The following is a 26,764-nucleotide window of genomic DNA, read 5'->3' on the forward strand; positions in this document are numbered from 1 at the left end:
GGAGACAGTTTCGACTTTATTCCCCCAGGGCAGCAGGTACATTATCCAGTTTGTCATTTCCAACTGCACTTGTTCTGCTCAGGGTGAGAAAGGTGGCTTCTCTTTGTCCTTTTCCCCCACTTAGGCTCAGGGCCCTACCCTATGGCAGGGTAACGAGCAGCTTTCTGGGCCAGTGCTTCCTCAGTGAGAAAGAAAATGGGTCTGGATTCTGTGATGTAACTGGAAGCAGCTAAGTTACTCAGGCATTGGAGTGGGGCCCTGACCAGTGAGTGAGGTCACAGCTGGGCACTTGGTACCCTGCTGCTTTCTCCTGAGGAAAGGGCCAGTGAGTTGGGGATAAGCCTTACCCACCCCAGATAAGCAAGGGGGACCAGGCCTGGGTCCAGGGGACAGTCTACCCCCATGCCCCTAGCTGAGCTCTGTGGTGTCGGTGCTGCGTCCTGAAGCCGAGTCCTTCTGGGTGCTTTCAAAAAGAACCTTGAGTTCAGGGTTGGATTGGATTTGGGACAGGAAGTCGGCCATGATGGGGCTCTTGCCCACTTCTGGGATGCTCAGCAGGGCGGCTACGGCCCTCATGGCAGAGTGCCTCAGCTCCTCCTGCTTCTCAAATTCCTGTTTCACGGAGTCCGCCTTCACCTAGAGCAGACAGCCTTGACTGAGCTGGGGTCTGGCCCCCCTGCACCCCACCTAACAGACGCCTGTACTCCAGGCTCTCCCAACAACCTGAGTCCAGCTGTTGCTGTTCTCCAGGCCTCTGCACCCCCTAAGCCCTTGGGGCCAACTGTGCTCTGAGACTTGGGGTGCTCTGGGGTTCAGGAAGTATCCCTGCCACTGCAAGTGGCTGTGGGTCTTACCAAGAGACAGCGTCACTGGCATACTTGATGCCAGGGATAGAGCAGTCTGCTCCCTGGCTCATTGGGGAGGGATCCTTTAGGTGCAAAATTGGGAGGGGAGGGATAAGAGCCCTGCCTCACATCTCATGAGGCTTTCCCCCTACCCCTTGGTGGGGAATAGGTCTTGAACCTGGGACCTGACAGGAGAGGCAGAGCTTGGCTTGCACCCTGTCTACAGGTCAGGACACTCATCACCTGGCCCCCACCTGCGGCAGGGGCCTTACCTTGGCCAGGCAGGTGGCCCTGAGGGGCTCCATGAGCCGATCCACCCTCTGCAGCACGGAGGCGGGGCACAGGGCTGCCAGCCGAGCCAGCATGGTGAAGGTGGACATCTGTGGAAGGAGACAGGTACTGGGGCCAGGAAGCTCTGGGCACAAGCTGGGGCTGGGGCTCTCCAGAAGCAGTGGTTGTGGCCCAGGGGATAAAGCAGGACTCTCCAGTAGGGGCCCTGGGTTTGATCCCCAGCATCATGTGAGATGTTCTGGCTCTCACACACAAACATAATTTGCTCTTAATTTTTTTCCCTTTTGTTGCCCTTGTTTTATTGTTGTAGTTATTGTTATTAATGTTGGCTAGGACAGAGAAATGGAGAGAGGAGGGGAAGACGGGGAGAGAGAGACCTGCAGACCTGCTTCACTGCCTGTGTAACGACTCTCCTACAGGTGGGGTGCTGGGGGCTTGAACCAGGATCCTTATGCCAGTCCTTGTGCTTCACACCACCTGCACTTAACCAGCTGTGCTACCGCCTGACTCCTCCCCTTATTTTTAAAGGATTAAGGAGGTGATAACACCAGTTCTGCCGGCCCCCTCACTGTCTTGAAGTTATGACTAGAATTGCTAGGGGTCCTCTAACAGATCACAGAGGACTGCCAGGGGCCAGCAAAGCGCAAGGACCTAAGTAAGGATCCCCACCTGCAGGTGAAGCAGGTCTGCAGGTGTCTGTATTTCTCTTCCCCCCGTGTCTTCCCCTCCTCTCTCCATTTATCTCTGTCCTATCCAACAATGACGACATCAATAACAACAATAATAACTACAACAACAATAAAAACAAGGGCAACAAAAAGGAAATAAATATTGAAATCTTAAAAAAAAAGTAAAGAAAGAGAAGTACTTAAAAAAAATCGTCTCTGTTGGGCCAGGGACCGGAAGACAGCTCACCTAGACAGTGCTGCCCAGCCACGGGGACCCAGGTTGGAGGCCAGCCCCGCCCTGCTGGGGAAGCGCCTTCCCCTGCTGTGACCCTAGTCCAGAAGTGCTGTCACCTGGACCCCCATGCTTCAGAAGGCCCTGCCCTCACTCAGCTCCCCCAGAATGTACCAACGACCCAGTGCCACAGGCACCCCTGAGGGGATGGGAGCTCTCCCCCAGGGTACTTGCTGGCCACGTATGTCTCCAGGGCCAGCATACCCCAGGGCAGCCCAGCCTACCCGGATGTCAGGGTGGTCTTTCAGGCCATCCTCCACACGGCTCAGGAACTCTCCGAGCTCCAGCTGGGCCAGGCAGCGCTCCAGCAGCGAGTACATGCACTCGAAGGCCGCCTTCCGCAGGTCTAGCCCCTCATCCACTGTGTGCTTGAAGGGTCCCATCTCCACCTGTGGGGAGGCCGCAGCTGGGGACCCCACTCTCCCCCACACCACGCCCAGGTGCCAGGTCACCAGGCCTGTCCACCAGCTGAGATTAGTGGTCACCGTGCTGAGTCCTGTGGGATGGCACTATGCAGAGACACTTGGCTCAGGCGTCTTGGTCGCCCCAGGGAGGCATTGTTACCTCTGAGCCCAGAGAGGTGAGTTAACGTGTCCGGGGACACACAGCAGGTTAAGTGGCTGATCCAGAATCAGGATTTTAAAAAATAGAACAGAGAAATTGAGAGCGGAGGGGGAGATAGAGAGGGAAAGAGACCCCTGCATCCTTGCTTCACCACTTAAATGAAGCTTCCTCCTGCAGGTGAGGAGCAGGGCTTGAACCTGGGTCCTTGCACATGGCAACCTGCTTGCTTAACCAGGTGCACCAGCCCCCACCAGAATCGGTTTTTAATTATTTTATTAAATGATTTATTATCTTTATTTATTGGGTAGAGACAGCCAGAAATTGAGAAGGTAGGGGAAGAGAGAGACACCTGCAGTCCTGCTTCACCGCTCGCAGTAGGGACCAGAGGTTCAAACCAGGTAATGTGTGCACTTAACCAGGTGCGCCACCACCTGGCCCCTTTATTATAAATAAATATATATATTTATAATACAAATTTATTATTGGCTAGAGAAAGGAATTGGGATGGGAGAGAGACACGTGCAGCCCTGCTTCACCACTCGTGAAGCTTTCCCCCTGCAGGTGGGGACTGGGGGCTTGAACCTGCGTGCTTGTGCACTGTAATGTGTGCACTTAACCAGGTGCACCACCGCCTGGCCCATTTATTATTATTATTGTTATTATTATTTCCTCAGAGCCCTGCTGAGCTCTGGCTGTTGGTGGTACTGGGACCTCAGAACCTTGTTTTGAAGTTTTCTTTGTTTTTGCTTTTTTTGCCTCCAGGGTTATTGCTGGGGCTGCACCCCAATCCACTGCTCCTGGAGGCCACTCTTTCCATTTTGTTCCCCTTGTTTTTTTTTCGTTGTTGTGGTTATTATTGTTGTCACTGCTGTCATTGTTGGATAGGACAGAGGGAAATCGAGGAAGACAGAGAGGGGGAGAGAAAGATAGACACCTGCAGACCTGCTTCACCGCCTGTGAAGCGACTCCATGTGGGGAGCCGGGGGCTCGAACTGGGATCCTTCCGCCAGTCCTTGTGCTTCGCTCAGATGTGCTTAACCTGCTGTGCTACCACACGACCCTCTGCTTTGAAGTTCTTAACCACAAAACTCTGCTGTTCTTGTTTGTTTTTGTTGGCACCTATTTGCTCGGGAAGGTGAGCTCACTTTGACAGACGCTCGGGCATCTGTACCACTCAGGCTGGAGACTGGCTCAACCAGCCTAAAGGAGGATCAGACACTGTGTTTCCCTTTGTCTGTCTCTGACTTTCCATCTGCAAAAGTGGGGCCAGAGCAATGAAGCTCTAGTGAGGCCTAAAACATAAGAATTTTTTGCTTTTGAGAGAAGCCAGAGCTCCACTTGACCGTGGCCAGTGCAATGCTAGCAGGGGCTTCAGGCATGCAAGTCCTATGCTCCTCCTCTGAGCCCCTTCCCTGCCGCAAGGGCTCTGAGTACTGAACCCCTTCACTCCTCAGAGCCCAGCTGAAGTGGCCTCTCTCTCTGGGGAGCTCCCCACCATGAGCTCAGATACCACTGACAGCTGCTGGTTACCATGTTGTCTGCCCCAGCGCCTGTCCTCCAGGCTGGCTCCACTTATCCTCAGTGGAGGCTTCTGGTGGTAGGGCCTGGGGGCGGTGTGGGGGCTGGCGAGAGCCCCTGACAGTCCAAGAAACAGGCTGGGAGATGGCTGAGGAAGATAAGGCAGAAACAGACAAGCAAAGAAATTGGAGGGACTCAGACCTGCAGAATTGCTGGGGAGAGAGCTTCGTTTGGGAGAGCACAGGACTCTCAGGGCCTGCCCTGGCTAGAGCCCTGGATTGATGAGTGGTGCTCTGGCTTCTCTCTCTTTCTCTCTCTCTCTCTCTCTCTCTCTCTCTCTCTCTCTTGATGTGAAACTCTCTCCCCCCCTTTTTTTTTTTTTGTTTGCCTCAAGGGTTATTGCTGGGCGTGCCTGCACTACAAATCCACTGCTCCTAGAGACTATTTTTTTCCCTTTTATTGCCCTTGTTGTTTATAGGTGTTATTATTGTTGTTGCAGTCGTTGTTGTATAGGACAGAGAGAAATTGAGACAGGAGGGGAAGACAGAGAACAGGAGAGAAAGATACACACCTGCAGACCTGCTTCACCGCTTGTGAAGCGACCCCCCTGCAGGTGGGGAGCCCAGGGGCTTGAACAAGGATACTTACGCCAGTCCTTGCGCTTTGCACCATGTGCGCTTAACCCATTGTGCTACCATCCGGCCCCCGAAACTCTCTTTTTAAAGTTTTATTTATTATTTACTTTGGATAGAGACAGAAATTGAGAGGGGAAGAGATAGAGATGGAAAGATATAGAGAGACATCTGCAGTCCGGCTTCACCAGTTATGAAACTTTCCCCTGCAGGTGGGGAGTGGGGGCTTGAACCAAGGTCTTTGTGCATTGTAATGTGTGTGCTCAACCAGGTGTGCCACCACCTGGCCCTCTGTAATTCTCTGTCTCTGTAACGTGAAATAAAGAGGAAAAAAAAAGAAAGAAAAGAAACCTGGCAGAGTAAGCTGTTCCTTTTGTGTCCACCTGAGACAGTTGGGCTCCTTAATTTCATTCCTATTAGAAAACATCTGGAGGGAGTCGGGCGGTAGCGCAGCGGGTTAAGCGCACGTGGTGCAAAGCGCAAGGACCGGCATGAGGATCCCGATTCAAGCCCCCGGCTCCCCACCTACAGGGGAGTCGCTTTACAAGCGGTGAAGCAGGTCTGCAGGTGTCTATTTTTCTCTCCCCCTCTCTGTCTTCCCCTCCTCTCTCCATTTCTCTCTGTCCAATCCAACAACAATAACTACAACAACAATAAAAACAAGGGCAACAAAAAGGAAATAAATAAAGAAAATTTAAAAAGAAAACATCTGGAGAATGGGAGAGACAGCATAATGGTTCCACAAAGAAACTCTCATGCCTGAGGCTCCAAAGTCTCAGACTCAATCTCCTGCACCACCATCAGCCAGGGCTGAGCAGTTCTCTGTTAAGATAAAGAAAAGGAAGGGCCAGGTGGTGGTGCACCTGCTTAAGCACACACATTACAGTGCACAAGGACCCAGGTTCAAGTCCCTGGTCCCCACCTGCAGGGGGAAAGCTTCATGAGTGGTGAAACAGCTGCAGGTGACTCTCTCTCTCTCTCCATATATATATGGAGACAGCATAATTATATATATATATATCCCTTTCCCCTCTCAACTTCAGTCTCTATTCATTAATAAATAAAAATATTTTTAAAAATTTTTTAAAAAAGGAAAGGAAAGATCCAGAGTCTGCTTAGGCAAAACAGCAGTTACCACCAAGTGTTAGAACCTGTTGTCCATTGAAGAATGAAAATGTGTTTTAAAAAAAAAATTCTTGGGGGGCAGTCAGGCAGTAGCACGTGGCACAAAGTACAAGGACCGGCATAAGGATCCTGGTTCGAACCCCTGACTCCCCACTTGCAAGTTGCTTCACAGGCGATGAAGCAGGTCTGCAGGTGTCTTATCTTTCTCTCCCCCTCTCTGTCTCTCATCTTTTCTCTGTTTCTCTCTGCCCATCCAAAAACAACAATAACAATAACAACAAGGACAACAAAAATGGAAAAAAAAAATGGCCTCCAGGAGCAGTGGATTCTTAGTGCAGGCACTGAGCCCCAGCACTAACCCTGGAGGCAAAAAAAAAAAAACCTTAATTAATTTATTTTTTTTAGTTCAAGCCCTCCTGAAGGGGAAAGCTTCACAAGTAGTGGAACCGTGCTGCAGGTTGCAGGTGTTTCTCCTCTCTCTTTCCATATGTCTATCTGTCTCTGTGTGTGTGCATTGCATGTGTCTGTATCTTCTGCCAGGAACAGTGGTATTGCACAGGTGCCAAGCCCTAGAGATAAACCTAGTGACAATAAATATCTTTAAAAAAAAAAAAGAAGAAAGTCTTGTGCTTCACAATAGCTCACCTGGATGTGTCCCTGCTTTGCTGCCCACAAAACCCCAGTTCAAACCCAGCCCCCACTCTCCCTCCGTCTGTCTTTCTGTTGGAAAAAGAGCCCCAAGCAGTGAAGCCTGGTGCTGAACCCTGCCCCCCCCCCCAAACACCACCCCTCACTCAGCCAGAACTGAAGGGAAAAATAGTCCATGGCCTCCCCAGACGCAGAGGGGAGCCTGAGGCCCAGGAGGCACTGCAGAGATGGCCGTGGGGAGGTCCAGCTTGGGTGTGGACCTCGGGCCTCACCTCGCGGATGAGCTCTCTGCGGACGCGGGTCTCCTGGTAGAGCAGGGGCAGCACGGTGCCCAGCTCACCTCGCACCAGCGAGGGCTTGTTGTGCACAGCCGAGTTGAGCAGGGCCAGCGCCGCCCGCCGCACGCCAGAGTCCGGGTCCCGAAGGCTCTCCAGGAAGTCACCTGGCAGAAGGTGGGTGTGAGTATGGGCATGGTCATGGGCAGTGCCCCTCCTGGCTGGCCCAAATGCAGGGCAGTGTGCTGTCTGCCAGCACCTGGCAAAGAGAGGTCTCAAGAGCAGAGAGAGCACAGGTGCCTGCTCAGGTTGGAATCCAGATCGTGGCTCCTGGAAGGTGGGCACCCCTGCCGACCTGTCCAAGTGAGGGCCATGTTGAGGATTCACAGCATCTACACTGCACAGAGAGAGGGCCTGGCCCAGCCCCTGCATAGTCTGTGAGCTCAGCCCACGCTGCTCTGACCCGATTCCTACAGAGCAGAGGCCAAGACGCCCACACAAAGCGACACAGCTCTCTGCACCCCTCCTTTGTAGATGGGAAACTTTATTTTTTGCCTCCATTGCTATTGTTGAGGCCATTTTTTCTTTTCTTTCTTTTATTTTCATTTTTTTGGATAGGACTGAGAGAAATTGAGAAGGGAGGGGGAGACAGAGAGGGAGAGGACACCCGCGGCCCTGCTTTACCACTCGTGAAGTTTCCTAACTATATTTCAAATGGTTGACATAACCTTCTACTTGAAAGGCAACGCCAAAGTGATTTCTAAAGAAAGAATTTTACTGGATGCCCTTGGGATAAAGATCTAAGAAACAGACACAAAAATAATTATTTTCCCCAGAGCCCTGCTCAGCTCTGACTGATGGTGCTGGGGATTGAACCTGGGAACTCAGCCTCAGGCTGAGTTTTTGCAGAAAAAAGAGAGTCTTTGCAGAACCACTGTGCTGTTTCCCCAGCCTTATTAATTATTATTGCTATTATTATTATTATAAATTTTGCCCAGAGCCCTGCTCAGCTCTGGTTGATGGTGGTGCTGGGACTGAACCTGGGATCTCGGTGCCTCAGGCAGTCTCCCCTGTTTACAGATTGACTTTTTATAGTTAAGGATGAGCAGTTTCCAAATGGCTTTCTGTGAACGTCAGGAGGAAGTGAATGCATGTCAGGGCTGACTGGCCGACAGAGACTTTCTCACTGAGAGAGAAGGGCTGACGAATGGTCAGAGTGAGGCCCTCGGGGCTGGAATGGAGAGGGGTAACCATGTTCCCACATAAACACTCACACACTCAGACACACGCGTCCCAGTCCTGTGTGCTCAGAGGCCATGGCAGCAATGTCACCCCAGTGGCCAGGCTGGGCGCCTGTGCAAATCCAGGGGCCCAGGCTCAGCTGCCGCAGAGCTGCCAAGAGGCAGCTGATGCCCATCAGGGCTAACCATTATGCTGTCTTCCCCGTCTAGGGGTATGGGGGCACTGCAACATGGCAGAGTGGGCAGCTGGGCAGCAGGACCACAGCAGCACCCAGGGCACCCGGTCTGCTTTCTAAAAGACAGAGAGGGGCTGGGCGATGGCGCAGCCTGTTAAGCACACACAGTCCCATGCACAAGAACCTAGGTTTGAGCCCCACCCTCCCCCACTCCCCACCTGCAAGGGGGAAGTTTCATGAGTGGTGAAGCAGGGCTACAGGTGCCTCTGTCTCTTCCTCTCCTCTCTCAATTGCTCTCTGCAGTGGTCAGCGTGTGGGTACAACAGACCCCAGCCAGGGGGCAGCTCCCCCACAGTGGACAGAGCCAGAGATGTGGCTCATGTCAGGGCTCCCACCCCCCAGTGCAGCTTCTGTGTTGACTCCCTGTGGGGAAGCCCAGAATTTGGCGGGAAGAGAACTCTGTGGTGAGAGACATCTCTGCTTCATCTGTAGGGAGGGAATGTGCAGCTGGGGAGGGGAAATGGTGGCTCAAGTCTGTCTCTGTCCCATCTCATGCCAGCTTGAGCAGAGGGGAGGGGGTGCTCACCCATGATGGTCTTGAGCTGCGGGTCGACAGGGTGGGGCTGGTCTGAGATGAGGAACTTGACTGTCATGATGGCTGTGCTCCGCGTGAGGGGCTGGTCTGGGAGGTGAGGGCAGACTGGTGAGGGGTGGGCAGCCCTCATGAGTGCCCAGGCACCAAGTGGGAGACACCATTGCAACCCCTGCCTCATGGAGACACCTCTGCCCGTGGCCTGCCCCCAAATGCTCTTGTCCAGGCCTGAGGGCTCGGCTAGGGAGATGGACGGTCTCAACTCCGCTCAGCACAGAGACAAGCACCTATGAGAAGCATGGGGACCCTGCCAGCCACCCCACTCCAGGACCCACGGGGAGCCCTACCTGCGGCCAGCTGCATCCGGAGGCGGGGCAGGAGGAAGGGTGGGTTGGCCAGCACCAGCCTGGCCAGGCACTCGGCCACCAGGCCACGGGTGCCCTCCTCATCCACCTGGCAGAGGGGCAGCAGCAAGGCCCACACGACCTCCAGGTGCGGCCTCAGGCTGTCAGGCACAGCCATGCCCAGTGCTTCTCTCAGTGCGCCAAGCAGCAGGTACTGGTGGCGTGGCTCGGCCCGCAGCTGGGCGGGCAGGAGAGCCAGGAAGTCGGCCAGGCTGCCCGCGCCCACCCTGCCCAGCGCCAGGGACGCGGCCGCCCGCACGTCCTCGCTGGCTGATCCCAGAGCGTCCAGCAGTGCGGCCTTGAGCTCCCGCTGTGGGCCTGGCCCCGCCACGGCGCCCAGCTCAGCCAGCGTGAGCAGGGCTAGCACCTGGATGTGCGGGCTGGAGTCGGGACACCGGGCTTCAGCCACCAGCCGCTGGGCAGTGGCCGCCGCCTCCTGGGGACAGGCGGCCGCCAGCGTGGCCAGGCAGCGGGCCAGGGAATGCAGGGCTTGCTTGGGCGGCCCGGGCCTGCCGGCCGCAGGGGCCTGGATCACGGGTGCCATGAGCAGCCGGGTGAGGCGGGCATAGTCCACACAGGGCGGTCGCCCCCCGGCCAGTGCCTGCAGCAGTGCCTCGGCCGCCGCCAGCACCCCTGCGGGCAGCAGCGGCCAGCACAGCAGCCCCAGCAGTGCATCCAGCACCGGGCCACTGACCTCGGCCAAGCAGGCCGGCTGGGCCTGGGCCAGGGCGGCCAGGAGCTCCAAGGCCAGCTGTGCCGCGGGCATGTCACCATCACCAAGCAGAGTGGGCAGCTCAGCCAACACGGGCTGCAGGGCAGGCGATGGGAGGCTGGGGCCCCGGGTGCGAGCCAGCGCTTCCAGGACCTGCAGGGCAGCCAGCCTGAGAGCCCGAGGGCCCCTGCGCATGAACCCAGCGAGCAGGGGCAGTGCCTCGGCCAGCAGGGGCCGCAGGTCCAGCAACAGCGGGGAGGCGGCGGCCAGCGCCAGGGCCCGGGTGGCAGGCAGCCGGGTGGCCTCGCCCTGCAGCCGCTCCAGCAGCAGGCCCAGCAGTAGCACCTCGGCCCCGGCCAGGCGGTCGCCCAGGTGGGCCAGCAGGTGCCCGGTGCAGGCCAGTACGCGCTCCTTCACCTCCTGGTCCAGGTCAACTGCACGCAGCCGGGACAGGCAGGCTGCTGCCACCCTCGCCACGTGGGGCTGCGGGTCCAGGGCACCAGGCCCGTCCAGGGGCCACAGCACCCTCACCAGCTCCTGCAGCGCCCGCAGGCCTTCAGCTGCCAGCCGGCAGCAGGGGTCGGCCACACAGCCCTCCAGGGCAGGCAGGAGGGTGGGCAGGTGCGAGGCGAAGGTAGCCACCGGCTCGGTGCCAATCAGCTGCTGCAGGAGGGCTAGGGCGTCCAGGCGCACAGCCGAGGGGCCAGACCGCTCTCCGAGTGAGAAGACCAGGCCTGCAGGCAGGGTGGGGGGTGTGTGGGGGGTGAGGCTGAGTCGTAGCCCGGTCACCCCAAGAGCTCAGCACTGAGGGGCCCAAGGCTGGAGACCCCCTCTGAGCCCCGGAAGCAGGGCATCACCCAGGCCTCAGGGGATAGAGGGAGGGTCCAACCCATGTTCCACAATGCTAGACAGCCTCAGGGACACCAAAAGAGAAGCATGGAGCTCCCTCTGGTGCTCTGAGAATCTCCCATGTGGTGCCTGGGATGGAGCCCAGAGCCTTGCACATGTCAGCAGCTGTGACCTGTTTTCCAAGCCAACCCCCCTCATCTGTTTCTTTCTCATTGCTGCTGGGGTGTGGAGGGGAGCTCCCCCAGAGCAGCAACCCCCCACCTGGCTGCCCTACCTGTCACCAGCATGGGCGTGTGCTCCTCCAGGCTGCCTGGAAGCGCTGCCTCCAGCTCACCCAGGAGGCTGAAGCAGGCTTGGCGCACCCGTGGGTTGTGGTCCTTGAGTTGTCGCTGCAGGGCCTTGACCACCAGGGGCACCTGTGGGTGGGGTGCAGTCAGTATGCACCTGCCCCCTGCTTCACCCCGTGCCCTGCCCTCCAGGCCTCTCCCCAGCTCCAAATGCAGCCAAGCGATGCCTCCCGGGTCTCCAACCCCACCACCTGCAAGACTGGGGTACCAGGCCCTCACCCCCAGAAAGACCATGATTCTTGGATGCCCCTCCTAGCCATCTTGGAAACTGCACTTCTGGCTTTGCCCAGGTCCCACACCTGGACCCTCCCCCTCGCTTTCATCAGCAAGACCCTCAAACTAACTACCTCTGAGGTCTTACCACTACTGTCCTGCACCCTCAGGACGCCAGGCACCACCCTCCATTCTAGGGTACAGCCACACCCATCCTCCCGGCAGCCTGTGAGCTACTCCAGGTGTGACTGGTGGCCCCAAGTCCCTCCAGCGACTCCCAGGTCCTTAGAATAACGTGGAAGCCACCCCCCCTCAGTCTGGAGGGGTTTATGGGTGGCCGTGCGACCCTGGCTCCCCACTGTGCCCAGTCCCGGGGACACAGGTGTGCTTGATTGAGGGTGCAGAGGTGGGAGCCTGGATGCTGCACTGGTGGCTGTGTGTAGGGGAGACCCACCTGTCCCCGCAGCAGGTGACGGAAGCTCCCCTGCTCCCCTGCCTCCTCCTGTGTCTCTGGCCAGCCTCCCGGGGCCCGTGCCAGGTGCAACAGCTCCGAGTAGGTGGCAAACACCTCGGCCCTGACGGTCTCCTCACGTTCCCGGAAGCGATGGATGAGCGGGGGCCCCAGCGAGCACAGGAGCTCGGCCTGCAGGTCGGGCCGTGAACAGGGCAGCGCCCCCAGGCACCTGGCTGCCGCTCGCCGTACCTTCCAGCTCTGGTCCTCCTCGTCACTGTACCCATCCTCACTCTCTGTGGGGCCAAGACATGGGAAGAGCAGATGGTGGGGGGAGGGGGTACTCCTGACATGCCCAGGCCTATCCCCAGGCTGGAAAGGGGGGGCTTTGTGCCATCCTTACCTGCCTATTAAATATATATATATATATTGGGGGGGGGCAGGGTGGTGGCACACCTGGTTAAGTGCATGTTACCATACACAAGGACCTGGGTTCAAGGCCCACCCCATCCTGCTAGCATGAGTGGTGAAGTAGGTCTCTCCTCCCCTCTCAATTTCTCTCTGTCCTAGCAAGTATAATAGAAAGGAAAAATAAAAAGAAACAAAAGAATAAAAAGGAAAAAGTGGCTACAGGGAGTGGTGGATTCATAGTGCCAGCACCCAGCCCCAGCAATAAACCTGGTGGCAATAAAATTTGAAAAAAATTTTTTTTTAGGGGCTGGGCAGTGGCACACCTGGTTAAGTGCATATTATCATGAGCTAGGACCCTGGTTCAAGTCCCTAGTCCCCACTTGTACATGTCTCTCTCTCCCTCTCTATCCCCCTTTCTATTTCTCTTTATCCTACAAAATTAAATAAATAAACTTATATATATATATATATATATATATATATATATATATATATATAAGTATATATAACATTTTATTAATGAGAGAGATACTGGAGATTGATCCTGGGACCACAAAGCCTCAACCATGAACATCTTTTGCAGAACCACTATGCTGTCTCCCCAGCCCTCATTTTATTTAATTTTGGGGATAGAGACAGAGAAATTAGAGGGAAGGAGAGTGGGCCAGGTAGTGGCACACCCAGTTATGCACACATATTACCATGCACAAGGACGGGGTTCAAGCGCCAACTCCCCACCTGCAGGAAGCTGGGAAGCTTCATGAGTGCTAAAGCGGGTCTGCAAGTGTCTGTCTCTTTCTCCCTTCCTATCACTCTCTCCCCTCTCTGTCCTATCCAACTAAAAAAAAAAAATTAAAAGGGGGCGGAGGGTAGATAGCATAATGGTTATGCAAAGAGTCTCTCATGCCTGAGGCTCCAAAGTCCCAGGTTCAATCCCCTGTACCACCATAAACAAGAGCTGAACAGTGCTCTGGTAAGAAACAAACAAACAAAACAAAACAAAAAAAAAAAAAAAAGGAAAGCAAGCAAGCAAGAAAAATAAATGTGAGTGGTCCGGGAGGTGGTGTAGTGGATAATGCATTGGGCTCTCAATCCCCAGCAGCACATGTGCCAGAGTGATGTCTGGCTTTTTCTCTCTCCTCCTATGTTTCTCATTAATAAATAAATAAAATCTTCTAATTTAAAAAAATTTTTAATTTATTGGATAGAGACAAGTCAGAAATCGGGAGGGGAGGGAGGGCTAGAGAGGGTGAGAGACACCTGCAGCACTGTTTCACCACTTGTGAAGCTTTCCTCCTGCAGGTGGGGACTGGGGGCTCGTACCTGGGTCCTTGTGCACTATCACATGTGCACTCAACCAGGTGTGCCACCACCCATCCCCCTGAATAAATAAAATCTTAAAAAAATATATGACCACTGGGAGTGGTGGATTCATAGTGCCAGCACTGAGCCCCAGTGACAACCATGGAGGCAAATAAATAAAAATTTAAAAGGATGGTGAAAATACAGATATGTACAAGGCACCACCCAATCCTCTGCTCAGTCTGTCCACTGGTCTGGAACGGGGACAATGACTAAGAGCTGTTTCTAGGGGGCTGTAAGGAACATGAAGAGGATACCAGTAGGTCTCAGCTCCTGCTCTGCTTAGTGTCACCCGGCCATTGGGGAGGGTGGGTGTGGTGGGATCCAGAGCACAGAGGGCCTGGCTCTGCAGGAGAGGTGTCCCAGATGCCAGCCCTGTCTGGCCAGGGCACCTGGGGAGGCTGTGTCCACCCCCCCTCCAACCCCCCCCCAGAAGCTGGCCACCTACCTTGCCCACTGAGCTCACTGTCCTCCGTCTCCATCTGCCCCTTGTCCCCGTCACTGCCACAGTCATAGTTGGGGTCATGCTTCAGGTACTGCAGGCAGAGGCTTATCACGCTGGACACGTAAGGGCCCATTTCCTTGGGGCACCTGCGGGGCAGGAAGGGGCCACTGTGTGGAGTATGCCTTCCACTCACCACTGTCCCTGACCCCCGTCTCCCGGCATCCCTGCACCTACTTCCTCAGGAAGGCCTCCAGGGCCTGGAGGCAGGACTCCCGGAGCTCATCATCATCCAGGCTGCAGAAGTCCTGCACCAGGGGCACCAGGCGGTCCAGGTGGGCCCCTGCAGGGCCGGTTGGTCACGGGGCCAGCCAGGCAGTCCACACACTTGTCCAGAGCACCCCAGCCAGCACCCCAGAGGCCCCAGAGGGGTCTTATGTTAGGGGCAGGGACTGCTTTTCAAACCAATGGGAGTGGGGCACCCTGGTACTTCCCTGACTGTCAAGTGACCTAAGGCCTGTGACTCTGAGTCCTGCCTAGGCCTTGTTCCCTGCCCATATCCCCAGGACGAGGCAAGGGTGGCTGCTGCTTGGGGACATGGGAGCAGAGTGTGGGCTCAGGGCTGGGGTCCCCATGGGTGCTAGTAGGGCCCCTAAGAATGAGGGCAGTGGGCAGACTGGCTAATCTCCCCACTCTGTGTTCTAGCCCAGGACTCCAGGGGTGTGAGCACACATTCCGACTGACTTAGCTAAGTCATGGCGATGGGCAGCAGACCAGGGGCTCCTGGCTGCTACTCACAGGGGTGGAAGGCACTCTGGGGTGACAGTGTTCTGCATTTTGACTGTGGGGTAATTTCACAGAGTGCAAACACACTGAAACACTCTTAGTGTGGTCTGGGATGAGGTGGCAAATACCATGATGTCATGGGGGAAGTTTCAGTGTTGTGGTGGTTCTGTCTCTCTGTCTAAATGAACATTGAAGCCACTAATGTGCAAGTTTCCAGCTCCGCTCCAAAATAAAGTCAGGCTTCAACAGTGTGCCCTGTTACACGTGCATCCCCCAGGAAACACTGAGATACGCAAACAAACAAAAAATTAAAAAAGAGGGGGTGCTGTCAAGGAATGTTTATCAAAGTAGGAGAGGATCTATTTAATTGAAGTCTGGAGGCATGCTTTTTAAGCAGCCATCTTTCATGTTTTTTTTTTTTTTTTTTTAAATCAGCTGTGCTCAGTGCTGGTTTGTGGTGGTGCATGGGATTGAACCTGGTAGGCGGGAGCTTATCCAGAGAACATGGTTTAGTGGGCCGGGCGGTGGCACACCTGCTTGAGTGCACATGCTACAGTGCACAAGGGCCCGGGTTCAAGCCTCTGCTCCCCACCTGCAGAGGGGAAGCTTTAGGAGTGGTGGAGCAGGAATACAGGTGTCTCTCTGTCTCTCTCCCTCTCTATCTCCCCCTCTCCTCACAATTTCTATCTCTATCCAATAATAAATAAATATTTTGTTAATAGAAGATAGTTGGCATGATCTGTAATCATTATTTTGTAAAGCTTTTTAAATATTTATTTATTGGATAGAGACAGCCAGAAATCGAGAGGGAAAGGGGTCGATAGGGAGACAGACACCTGCAGGCCTGCTTCACCACTTGCAAAGCTTTCCCCCTGCAGGTGGGGACCAGGGGCTTGAGCCTGGGCTCTTGTGCATAGTAATGTGTGCTCTCAACCAGGTGTACCACCACCCAGTCCCCAAGATCTGTAAGCAGATGCCTTCTCAGGCCCCGCCCTTCGTCAGGGCTCCACCCTCGCGCTTCTGCCACGCCCCTTAGGTAAGTAGCGGGCCCGCCCCCCTGCCCTTCGCTAGCGCTCCACCCCGCCCTTCTTAGGACACGCCCTCTTCCCCTTTATATACGCTGCGCCCTCTCAGGTTCCGCCTTTCACCGGGGCTTCTCCCTGCCCCTCTGCCCCGCCCTTTATTATAAGCAGAGCCCCGCTCCCCAGCCCCCTTGTGTCGGCAATGTTCGCTTCTCGCCAATGCCCCACCCACCTCTTCGCCTCGGCCCTTATGTAAGCTCCACCCCCTATATAAGCAGAAGCCCCGCCCCTCCCCCACCCCTTATATACACAGGGCCCCGCCTCCCGCCCCGCCGTCATATGAGGAGTGATCGCCTCTTGCCAGTGTCCCACTCACCTCTCCGCCCCGCCCCTTATATAAGCAGAAACCAGTCCCTCCACGACCACGCCCTCCTCCCCGCCCCTCATAGAACCAGAAGCCCCGCCCACGGCCCCGCCCCGCCTCTTGTAAGTACAAACCACGCCCCGTCATGGCCACGCCCCCTCCCCGGCCGGCCCCTCTTAAGAGCAGCAACACCCGGAGCCCCCTTACCTAGGCGGTGGCCGGCCTGGCGGCCCACGCTGCCCACACACTGGACCAGGGTGCGCGCGGCGGCGGGGCAGGTGGGGCAGGCGGGCTCGCGCGGGCTGGGCAGGCGCTGCAGCAGGTGGTCGGCGAGCTGGGTGAGCAGGTCGCTGCAGCAGGCGGCCGCCAGGTGGCCGAGCGCCCCGACCGCCCGCTTGCGTACGGCCAGGCGTGGGCTGCCCAGCTGCGGCAGCAGGCAGTGCAGGAGGCCGGCGTGGAAGGCGCCGAGGGGCGCGCCCAGCCTGCGGGTGGAGGGCGCATTGGGCGTCGGCAGGTGGGGGGCCGGCGCCGCCCCTCCCCCTCCCGGGTACTGGAACCCCGGGGCCCTCGGGCGAGGGGAGCAGTGACCCGGGGTGATGGCGGAGGGGAGAGCCCCGAGGGCACTCAGCCCGGGAATGCAAAGCTTGGACCGGCGCTCGGCTGAACCTCCCTCCCCCCAGTCCAGGGGCTCCACCTCAGTGTCCCCCTGCCCCACAGGACGTGTCTGAGATGTGCCTCCGACCTGGCATATTCCTCTGCCTAATCTCCGTGGCTGCCCAGTCCCCCCTGGCTGAGCAGGTGTGGCGGAGGGTAGTTTCTCTTTCAGAGCCCCATCCTCCCCTTCAAGACTGTGCTCTGCATATTCTGTCTCTATATGTCCTCAGACCTCGCTTCCCTCCCTCCCTCCACAGAGCAGCGGCCCACGGCCTCCCCTGTCCGCACTGACTCTTGGGCTTCCTTCCTTCCTTACTTTTTTCTCTCTCTTTCTTTTCTTCCTCCCTTCCTTCCTTCCTATTGATATTGTCATTATTATTGTTATTTTTGCCACCAAGGTTATCGCTGGGGCTTGGTGCCAGCACTACGAATCCACTGCTCCTGTCGGCCGTTTTTCCGTTTTATTTTCTCCTTTATTTTTGCTTGACTGGACAGAAATTGAGAGGGAAGGGGGGATAGCACAAGGACCAGCTTAAGGATTCTGGTTCGAGCCCCCCACCCTCCGGCCTGTCCCTGCACCTGCTCAGCATGTCTGACAGGATGTCCAGGGCTTCCAGCTGCAGTGCTACGTCCTCCTGCTGGATGATGGCAGCAGTGAGCTGGCCCGTTACCTTCCGGCACACGCTGGTGGCCAAGCTGGACTCTGCGCAGGAGTAGAGGGCATGATCAGGCCCAGGTCAGCCTACCCCTTGAAGCATAAGTCTTGCTGCCAGCAAGCCAGGAGCAGATGGCAACTGTGGGTCAGCCGTGGTGCATTTGCATCCACTGGTGGAACGGGAAGAGCCTTCACCTCCTGTCCCAGACCCTGGGCTGAGCCCTTGGCCCTGCCAGCTGCTATGGGTATAACTTCAAGAGCTGCAAGATGGATGGTGGCCCAGGACATGGTGCTATAGTGAGCCTCAGGACTAGCAAGTATGAGGTCCCAAGTTCAAACCCTGGCACTGCATGTGGCTGAGTGATGCTCTGGTTCTCACTCTCATAACAGTTTTTTTTTTTTTAAGATTTTATGTATTTATTCATGAAGAATGATAAGCAGAGAGAGAGAAAGAACCAGATATCACTCTGGTACATGTGCTGCCAGGGATCGAACTCTAGACCTCACACTTGAGAGTCCCACACTTTATCCACTGTGCCACCTCCTGGACCACATCATAACACTTTTTAAAACTTTATTATTAGGTAAGACAGAGAAAAATTGAGAGGGGAGAGAGAGAGACAGAAAAGGAGAGAGGAAGAGAGACACCTGTAGACTTGCTTTACTACTTGTTAAGCAAGGGAAGGGTCCTCCCTGTATGTGGGGAGCAGAGGCTTGAACCTGGGTTCTTGTGCATGATAATGTGTAATGTGTGTGTTCAACCAGCTGTGCCACTGCCTGTGCCCCTTTTTAAATTATCTTTTTTTGTGTGTGTGTCCAGGGTTATCACTGGGGCTTGGTGCCAATACTATGAACTCACTGCTCCTGCTGCCCATTTTTTTCATTTTATTGGGTAGGACAGAGAGAAATTGAGAGAGGAGGGGGAGATAGAGAGAGACCGAGAGACACCTGCATCTACAGCCCTGCTTTACTACTTGTGAAGCTTCCCCCCACATGTGGGGATCAGGGACTTGAACATGAGTCCTTGTGCATGGTAACATGCATCTTCCCCACTTTTTTTTTTTTAATAGAGTGGCAAGTCCCGCAGAAACAGATGCGGAGAACCACTCTCCACCCCTTCAAGCCCTTGCTCCTCACTTTTGATGACATGAAACTGAGTCTTGATGCAGGGCTGCTGTGGAGACCCATCCAGCCCACTGCCTTAGGTGGCTTCCTCCGCCCTTCCTCCCCACCCCCTGCTATGGGGCCTTAGCTGCCCACCAGCCCTGTGGCTGGCTACCTGTGGCTGCGGGGGGCAGCTTGGAGAGGACGGTCTTGAGCCCAATGCCAGCGATGTCCCGCAGCTGCTCCTTGTCTGAGCGCATGTTGGCACACAGCGCCTCCACGATGGCTTCCACCTGGCATTCCTTCACCTTGCCCACCAGGGGGCCCAGGCTGAGCAGGGGCAAGAAGGGGTTCGAGAGCCTCACACAGCCTGAGCCAGGCTGCCCTGTGGGGGCCCTCTTAGCCTGGGGGGTCATGGAGCAGGGGAAGATGCCAGACCCCCGGGGACTGGCTTCTAGGCCAAGAAAACCCCCCACTTGCCTATGCCAGCTCCCAAGCCTATGTCCCTTCTGACCTCTGTAGTGGCAAAACCAGGAAACCCAGTGACCATAGCTAGAAACAACCAGAGCCCACAAGCAGTGGTTCTCAGACCTGAGTGAGAATCAGGACCCCTACCCCACCCCAAACTTGTGAAAGCTCTGATTGCTGGGTCTCTCTCCCCCATTCTTGCTTTCAGAAGGCAGGCCCTGAGCGTTGGCATTTCTAGCAAGTTCTCAGTAGTTGCTGAGTCTGGAGGTCCAGGACCGGCAGCTCGAGAAGCTTTACCATCAGTCTTGTGTTTCCAGGTGCGGTCTCGGCTTGGCACCAGCCGTCCTGGAACTTGCTGGAAATGCTGACTTGGGGGTCTTGCACCAAGTCTGGTGAACCCAGCTTGTAGTCCCAGAGTCTTTGGGTGACTTGATGCAAACTCAGGCTTAGGAGCAGGTGCACAGGGTGGGGCTGGGGTTTTGGATGGTGGTGCACCCAGCTGATTGCATACACCATCATGCACAAGGATTTGAGTTCCAACTCCCAGTTCCCGCCTGCAGGGGGAAGCTCTGTTCGCGAATGGTGAAACAGAGCTTCAGGTCTCTCTCTCTCTCTCCTCCTTCTATCTTGATTTTTCTCTGTGCTAGAAAATAAAAAAGGAGGAGGAGGAAGAGAAGGAAGGGGCCAGGCAGTGGCACACCTGGTTTAGTACTCACATTACATTGTTTAAGGATGAGGTTCAAGCCCCTGGTCCCTACCTGCAAGGAGGGGGAAGCTTCACGAGTGGAGAGGTGGAGCAAAGATGTCTCTCTGTCTCTTTCCATCTCCATCTTCCCCTCCCCTCTCAATTTCTCTGTCTCTATCCAGTAATAAATAAATTTAAAAATTGAAAGAAGAGGAGGAGAAGAGAAAAAAGATGGCTGCCAGGAGTGCTGGGTTTGTAGTGCTGGCCCCGAGCCCCGGCGATAACACTGGTGGCAGCATAAACAGACAAACAAATATGGGTGAATGAGCTACACTTTGCTCCCAGTGATTGCTGGACACTGGCTCAGTCTGAGGCCTTTAACAGCTGTCACCAAGGAGCTGGCCCAGAGAGTTTTGGCTAACTGGACTCAGGTGTGGTGCGCTGTGGGTATGCTGAACCCGGAGGGGAGTCTGACCAGTGAAGGTCGAGCATCCGCAGCCTCAGTGTGTGACAAAATGAGAGTCTCTCACCTGCCTCACTCAGCCTCCCCTTTCTGGGTCCCCTGAAGTGGGACTTGGGGCAAGGACACTCACCAGGGCACAGGCCAGGCTACACCTGGCTGCTCCCTTTCTCCGCCCCCCACCCCCCGCATCAGGGTCCTCCCATTCCTTCCTCTAAAGCATGGATTCTGGGGAAAAGCACCTGCCCCTAGGGGTGCTCCCCCTTCCTTCCTTCCTTCCTTCCTTCCTTCCTTCCTTCCTTTCTTTTCTTTTCTTTTTTTGTTTTAAAGATTTTATTTATTTATTAATGAGAAAGGAGGAGAGAGAAAGAACCAGACATCACTCTGGTACATATGCTGCCAGGGATTGAACTCAGGACCTCACGCTTAAGAGTCCAATGCTTTATCCACTATGCCATCTCCTGGACCACAGCCTTCCTTCCTTTCTTTCTCTCTCTCTCTTTTTTTTTGAAACTTGTTGGGGCTGTTTTGGACATGACAACTATTTGATGGCATTTCTGGTTTTTATGAGGGCAGGGGGTGGCTGGGTGGCCAGGGATGATAGGAGCAAAATAAAGCAAAAACAGAGCAGCATCCCCTCTACAGAAGCCCTGTGCCACAACCTCTGGAAGTCTCCAGCATCCCACCAGCTTTCCATGTTGGTGAAAAGACACATCAAACTCCCCTTCAAACTCCATGGTCAACAACAAAAACACCCAGAATCTGACAACTGGAAAAAAAGAAAAGTCTATCATAGCCTGAGTCCAGAACCTCATTTCAGCCTCTGAATAAACACAAAGAATGTGGCTGGGGAGATAGCACAGTGGTTTTGCAAAGACTTTCTTGTCAGAAGCTCCAGGGTTCCAGGTTCAGTCCCAGGCACCATGATAAGCCAGAGCTGAGCATGGCTTAGCCGTCCTCTCTGTATTCTCCTTCTCTTTTCTAATTTTATATTATCTTTATTTATTAGATAGAGACAGATTGAAAGGGAAGGGGGAGATGGAGAGGAAGAGAGACAGGATATCTGAAGCCCTGCTTAACCAACCACAAAGTTTTACTCCCGCAGATGGGGACTGGGGGCTCAAGCCAAAGTTCTTGTGTACTGTAGCATGTGCACTCCACCTGGTGTGCCACCATCTGGTTTCTCTCTTCTCTTCTGTCTCATTAAAAAACAAACAAGGGGGGGCGGGTGGTGGTGCACCTGGTTGAGCACACATGTTACAATGTGCAAGGACCCAGGTTCACACCCCCAGTCCCCATGGAAAAGCTTCATGAGTGGTGAAGCAGGGCTGCAGGTGTCTCTGACTGTCTCCCTCTCTAGCGCCCCTTTCCTCTCAAAGCCATGCTGTCTCTATCTGATAGATAAATAAAGATAATAAAAAAATCACAACAACAACAACAATAACAAAAACATGAAGCAAAACCCCAAAAAGCAAACAAAACACAAAGAATGCTGCTTGGGCTTTCGCTTCAACCCTGAGGCTGCCACTGCTGGTAACAGGAGGCAGCATCTGTGTGTCTCATCTGCAGATGTTCCTCAGGCAGGGGTAGATGGCATAATGGTTATGCAAACAGACTGTCATGCCTGAGGCTCTGAAGTCCCAGGTTCAATCCCCCACCCCACCATAAACCAGAGCTGACCAGTGCAATGGGTAAAAAAAAAAAAAAAAAAAAATGCAGGAGTCAGGCGGTAGCGCAGTGGGTTAAGCGCATGTGGTGCAAAGCACAAGGACCGGCAGAAGAATCCCGGTTCGAGCCCCCGGCTCCCCACCTGCAGGGGAGTCGCTTCACAAGTGGTGAAGCAGGTCTGCAGGTGTCTCTCTTTCTCTCCTCCTCTCTGTCTTCTCTTCCTCTCTCCATTTCTCTCCATCCTATCTAATGACATCAATAACAACAATAATAACTACAATAACAAAAAAAGGGTAACAAAAAAATAAATATAAAAAAATGCAGATGTTCCTTTCAGGGTCCCCAACATGCACTGTAGCCACCCCTCATGCAGGTGCAGACCTCATGGGACCTGGGCATTATTTCCACTGTCACTTCTTCTAGCGTTTGCCAAAAAAACTGTCACTGTCATCCAACATTGCGACACACACATGCCTCTGCCTGAGACCTTAACTGCCAGGCTCTGTACCCCATCACAGTTCTCCTGGACACCCCACCCCACAGGGACAAAGACCCCTGCCCTTCCCTCCCACACCCAGTCCCCGGCTCTCACCACCTGACCGCCAGGCCCTGCACTTCACCATTCCTGTCTTCCAGCAGCCCCAGCAGCGTCTGCACCACCCTGCGCTCACTGTCCTCATCCAGCTGGATTGAGTCCTTCTGCAGCTCTGACAGCAGGTCGCTGGTGGCCATGAACCTGTGTGTAGGGGCAGGGGGCGATAGGGACAGTGCCAGCAATCCCGGACCCGGTGACGGGGCAGGCACCCTTCAGGTCCAGACACCAGGGTGTCCTTGGAGCTGTGTGCATGCTCTGGGCACCTTGGGGTGGGGGACTGTGGTGAGTCCCCTCCTTCTCTCAGCTTCAGGGCAGGTGAGAAAAAGGTGACCATCCCCTACCCCAAGCAGAATCTGAAAGATAAGCCGGGTGGGCTCTGGCTGCTGCTGGTGTGGTAGAGTTGCAGTGAGCACAGGGCCTCACGTCTGAACAGTATTCCTGGGGCCTCCCAGGCCAGGTTTCACCTTCACTTTAGAGAGAGAGGAGAGACCCACAGACCTGCCCACCTCCATGGGGATCCCTGGGTGCTGTCCATGGTGCTGAGAGAGGAGAGACCCCACAGTCCTGCCCACCCTCCATGGGGCTCCCTGGGTGCTGTGCATGGTGCTGAGAGAGGAGACACCCCACAGCCCTGCCCACCCTCCATGGGGCTCCCTGGGTGCTGTGCATGGTGCTGAGAGAGGAGACACCCCACAGCCCTGCCCACCCTCCATGGGGCTCCCTGGGTGCTGTGCATGGTGCTGAGAGAGGAGAGATGCCACAGCCCTGCCCCCCCTCTATGGGGCTCCCTGGGTGCTGTACACGATGTTCCCATGTGGTGCCAGGGTTCAAAGCAAGGGCCTCCAGCACAGTCATGTGTGTGGTTTCCTGAGTGAGCCTCCTCCTGGTGCCCCCAGAAGAATTTTGAGTGCTCAAGTCCACAGCTGACTCTCCACAATCATAGCACCTGGCCCAAGGTGGGTGTGTGTCCAGAGCTTTCCCCGCCTGCAGGAGGTGGGCAGATCCTGTACCTGGTGCCCAGAACCTGGATGTGAGCCTGAGGGGGGAGTCTGAGCTGGGGGGGGTGCACAGAGCTGGGCTGAGGGATCATGAGGGACCATAAGCTCCATCGCTGCCCAGGTTGAGGGGCTGGGCAGGGGGGCTCAGCTGGCAGAGCGGAGACTCATTCTGGCCACATGTGCCAGAGTGCTGCTCCTTGTCTCTGTCTCTCTCCGTGTGAATCCTCTCTTGTGTGTCATAGATGAGATTAGTCTTTAGCAGAGAGAGGTCCAACATTTCAGTGACTTGCCAGTATTTGAAAATGGGGGAAGTTGTTGTACAAGTATCCACTTCCAGGCCGAAAAAAGCTCTTTTATCTATCTATCTATCTATCTATCTAGCAATCTATCTATCATCTATCTATCTATCTATTCGTTTATTTATTTTGCTTCCAGGGTTATCACTGGAGCTTGGAGCCAACACCATGAATCCACTGCTCCTGGTGGCCATTTTTTCCTCTTTCTTTCCTTTTTCCTTCCTTCCTTATTTTATTCAATAAGACAAAGAGAAACTGAGAAGGGAAGAGACAGAGATAAGGAGAGAAACAGAGAGACATCTGCAACCCTGCTTTAGTGCTCATGAAGCTTCCCACTGCAGGTAGGAGCAGGGGTTCGAATGTGGGTCCTTGCACATGGCAATGTGTGTGCTCAACCCGGTGTGCCCCAGCCCAGCCCTTCAAATAATTAAATCTTAAAGAAAAAAAAGGGGGAGTCGGGCGGTAGTGCAGAGGGTTAAGTGCACATGGTGCAAAGCGCAAGGAATGCCATAAGTATCCCGGTTCGAGCTCTGGCTCCCCACCTGTAGGGAAGTCACTTCACAAGCAGTGGAGCAGGTCTGCAGGTGTCTGTCTTTCTCTCCCCCTCTGTCTTTAACCTCCTCTCTCCATTTCTCTCTGTCCTATCCAACAATGGCGACATTAATAACAACAACAATAGTAACTACAAGAATAAAACAAGGGCAACAAAAGGGAGTAAATAAATATTAAAAAAAAAAAGGTTTGGATATCCCCCTCCCCTAGAGGGGGGGCAGCAATGGTGGGGCTTTTAAAAGACATGTCCCCATTCTCCCTCCCCCACCCTCAGGACATAGCTCTGCGTCAGTCCAGGGAAACCCTAGAGGCCACACCCTGGCCACGTGGTACCTGGACAGCTGCTCAGAGGACTCAGACCCCAGCACTAGGTATAAAAATAGCACCCTCGCCTGCAAAGCAGCTGGGAGGGCTGGCTGGGCCTCAGCTCTGTGACCTTGAGGGAGCCACCCCCACCCCAGGGCCTCAGGAGAAGCACCCCAGCTCCCTGGGAAGGAAGAAGGAGGCTCTGCACACAGCCAGGGCCTGGGACTCCCAGCAAGCATCCACCACCTATTATGTGACCTGGACCCAAACAGGAGTGCGTGGTCTGGGGGCCCATCTCTGGGTTCCCAGCTGAGAAGCTATGCAGCAGAATAGGGGATTGGGAAGTGTTCCCTGAGGGAGGGAACTCAGTGGGAGCTGGCCTGGGGAAGGGGATCAGGCCTGGGGTGGAGCCTCTGCCCACCAGGTGGCCCTCTTTTCTCCATTATGTGTCCTGAAGCCCCCATCTCTACCCCCAGCTCCCCAAGAGCAGGAGCTCAGAGAAGTTAGGCAGGCATGGTCCACGGCCACACAGCCAGTGAGTGTGGAGGCATGAGTGGGGGTTCTTGCAGGGTGTTGGGGTGGGTTTCAGAAGGAAGCAGTCAAGGGGGCCCCTGAGTCCCCACAAGTCGGGGGGGGGCAGGGACACTGAGACAGTCAGGGACAGACTCACTGAGCCACTGGCCTTAGCCTGGGATGCCAAGCCCCCTCCCCAAGCCCTGCATCCTACTCTGAGACTTGTCTCAGCTTCCGGGCCTCAACTTCTCTGTCTGTAAATAGGGGTACAAGGGGGCTGGTTAGTGGTGCACCCGGTTCAGAACATATATTATAGTGCACAAGGACCTGGGTTCAAGCCCCTGCTCTCCATCTGCAGGGGAAGCTTCAGAAGCAGTGGAGTAGGGCTGCAGGTGTCTCTCTCCCTTTGCTCTCAGTCTCTCTTCATCTCCATCCAATAAGTAAATAAATAAAAATATTTTTTAAAAATCACATTAAGAAAAAAAAGATGTGTATTTCTGGGGCCCCGGGCAGTGGTGCACCCGGTTGAGCACACCTGTTCCCAAGTGCAAGGACCCGGGTTCAGGTCCCCACTCCCCATCTGCAAGGAGAAAGCTTCACAAGTGGTAAGGCAGGGCTGCAGGTCTCTCTCTCTCTCTCCCTCCCTCTATCCCCTCATCCTCTTGATTTTCTCTATAAACATCCAAAAGGTGGGGGTGTGGGGGGTACAGAGCTAGAAGAGGGTATGACCATGTGGCCTCTCAGAACTCCTTCACCTCAGAGGCCGCAGGCCTGGCTGTGTGAGTACTCCTTCCCCCACTCACGCCTCAGTTTACCCCTGTACAGACTTCCCTCGTTCTTCCTGGCTCTGTGATGGGGTGGAGAAGGGGAAGGGGGTGGCACAGACACCTAGGATACCCACCCCAACCACCCCTGCTGTATCTGTCCGGGCTGGAAGGGGACAGGTGTTCCTGTGCTGGGGTGCTCTGTAGGGGGGATGGATGGTGCCTTCCATGAGGTTTGAGCAGCTTTGGCAGGGGAGCAGGAGGACACAGCTATAGGGGCTGGGGGGGGGGGGGTCCTGGGCGAGAGGCTGCCAGGGGTAGCGGGAGGATCTGGGGCTCTCCTGGGGGCTCCAGACTGCAGGTTGAGGGGAGGCGACGTCAGAGCAGGGCTCTCTTGGGGGGGAGGGAGACTCCAGTTTGGAGGGAGGGGGACTCTAGTCTGCAGGGTGGAGGGGAGAGGAGGCCAAGCAGGGGCTCTCCTAGGGGGCCTCCAGTCTGCAAGTAGGGGGAGGGGAGTCCAAGCCAGGGCTCTACAGGGGCTCCAGTCTGGGACGGGCTTCAGTCTGTAGGTGAGGGGGGTGTTGAGCAAGGTTTCTGCAGGGGGCTTCATCTGCAGGGGGCCGAGGCTGCAGTCATCTGACTGGGGCTGGCAGGTGGGAGGCGGTGGGGATGTGGAGGCAGAGGGGATGTCCCCAGAAGGAGGGACGCACCTGAAGTCTTTGTCGCTGGATGTCATCTTTTCCAGCAGGCTGGACATGGGCAAGGCTGCGCCGCTCATTGTGGCCACCATCGGGGATTGTGGCTGTGGAGGGGGGG

The 26,764-nt window shown here is 55.3% G+C and overlaps 1 protein-coding gene across 7 annotated transcripts; it reads right to left on the reverse strand.

Moving 5' to 3' along the window:
* CAND2 (cullin associated and neddylation dissociated 2 (putative)) lies at window positions 1–26,764 on the reverse strand. 7 transcript variants are annotated; one of them, XM_060180668.1, is made up of 15 exons: window positions 26,659–26,764; window positions 22,520–22,660; window positions 18,819–18,973; window positions 17,464–17,587; window positions 16,438–16,712; window positions 14,296–14,401; window positions 14,065–14,207; window positions 11,847–12,139; window positions 11,107–11,248; window positions 9,215–10,717; window positions 8,862–8,957; window positions 6,856–7,025; window positions 2,321–2,485; window positions 1,118–1,225; window positions 1–636 (listed from the first exon to the last, which is right to left on the reverse strand). In XM_060180668.1, the coding sequence occupies exons 1-15, from the start codon at window positions 26,736–26,738 to the stop codon at window positions 409–411; spliced, it is 3,729 nt and encodes a 1,242-aa protein (XP_060036651.1). In that variant the 5' UTR covers window positions 26,739–26,764; the 3' UTR covers window positions 1–408. The 7 variants fall into 7 exon arrangements, with proteins under 7 accessions (XP_060036651.1, XP_060036650.1, XP_060036652.1 ...); XM_060180667.1 differs by having other exon boundaries at window positions 22,517–22,660; XM_060180669.1 differs by lacking the exon at window positions 22,520–22,660 and having other exon boundaries at window positions 26,659–26,726.

The sequence above is a fragment of the Erinaceus europaeus genome, chromosome 21 (genome assembly GCF_950295315.1).
Source record: "Erinaceus europaeus chromosome 21, mEriEur2.1, whole genome shotgun sequence".
In the NCBI taxonomy this organism is placed as follows: domain Eukaryota; kingdom Metazoa; phylum Chordata; class Mammalia; order Eulipotyphla; family Erinaceidae; genus Erinaceus; species Erinaceus europaeus.

What these genes read in the sequence shown, in the direction of transcription:
- CAND2 (XM_060180667.1), bottom strand. Translation starts at nt 26,738, where the DNA reads ATGGTGGCCACAATGAGCGGCGCAGCCTTGCCCATGTCCAGCCTGCTG. An exon ending in CTGGAGGCCTTCCTGAGGAA is followed by an intron (nt 14,208 to 14,295) that starts GTAGGTGCAGGG and finishes CCTGCCCCGCAG; the next exon opens with GTGCCCCAAGGAAATGGGCC. An exon ending in GGGCCACCTGCCTGGCCAAG is followed by an intron (nt 637 to 1,117) that starts GTAAGGCCCCTG and finishes TGTCTGCTCTAG; the next exon opens with GTGAAGGCGGACTCCGTGAA.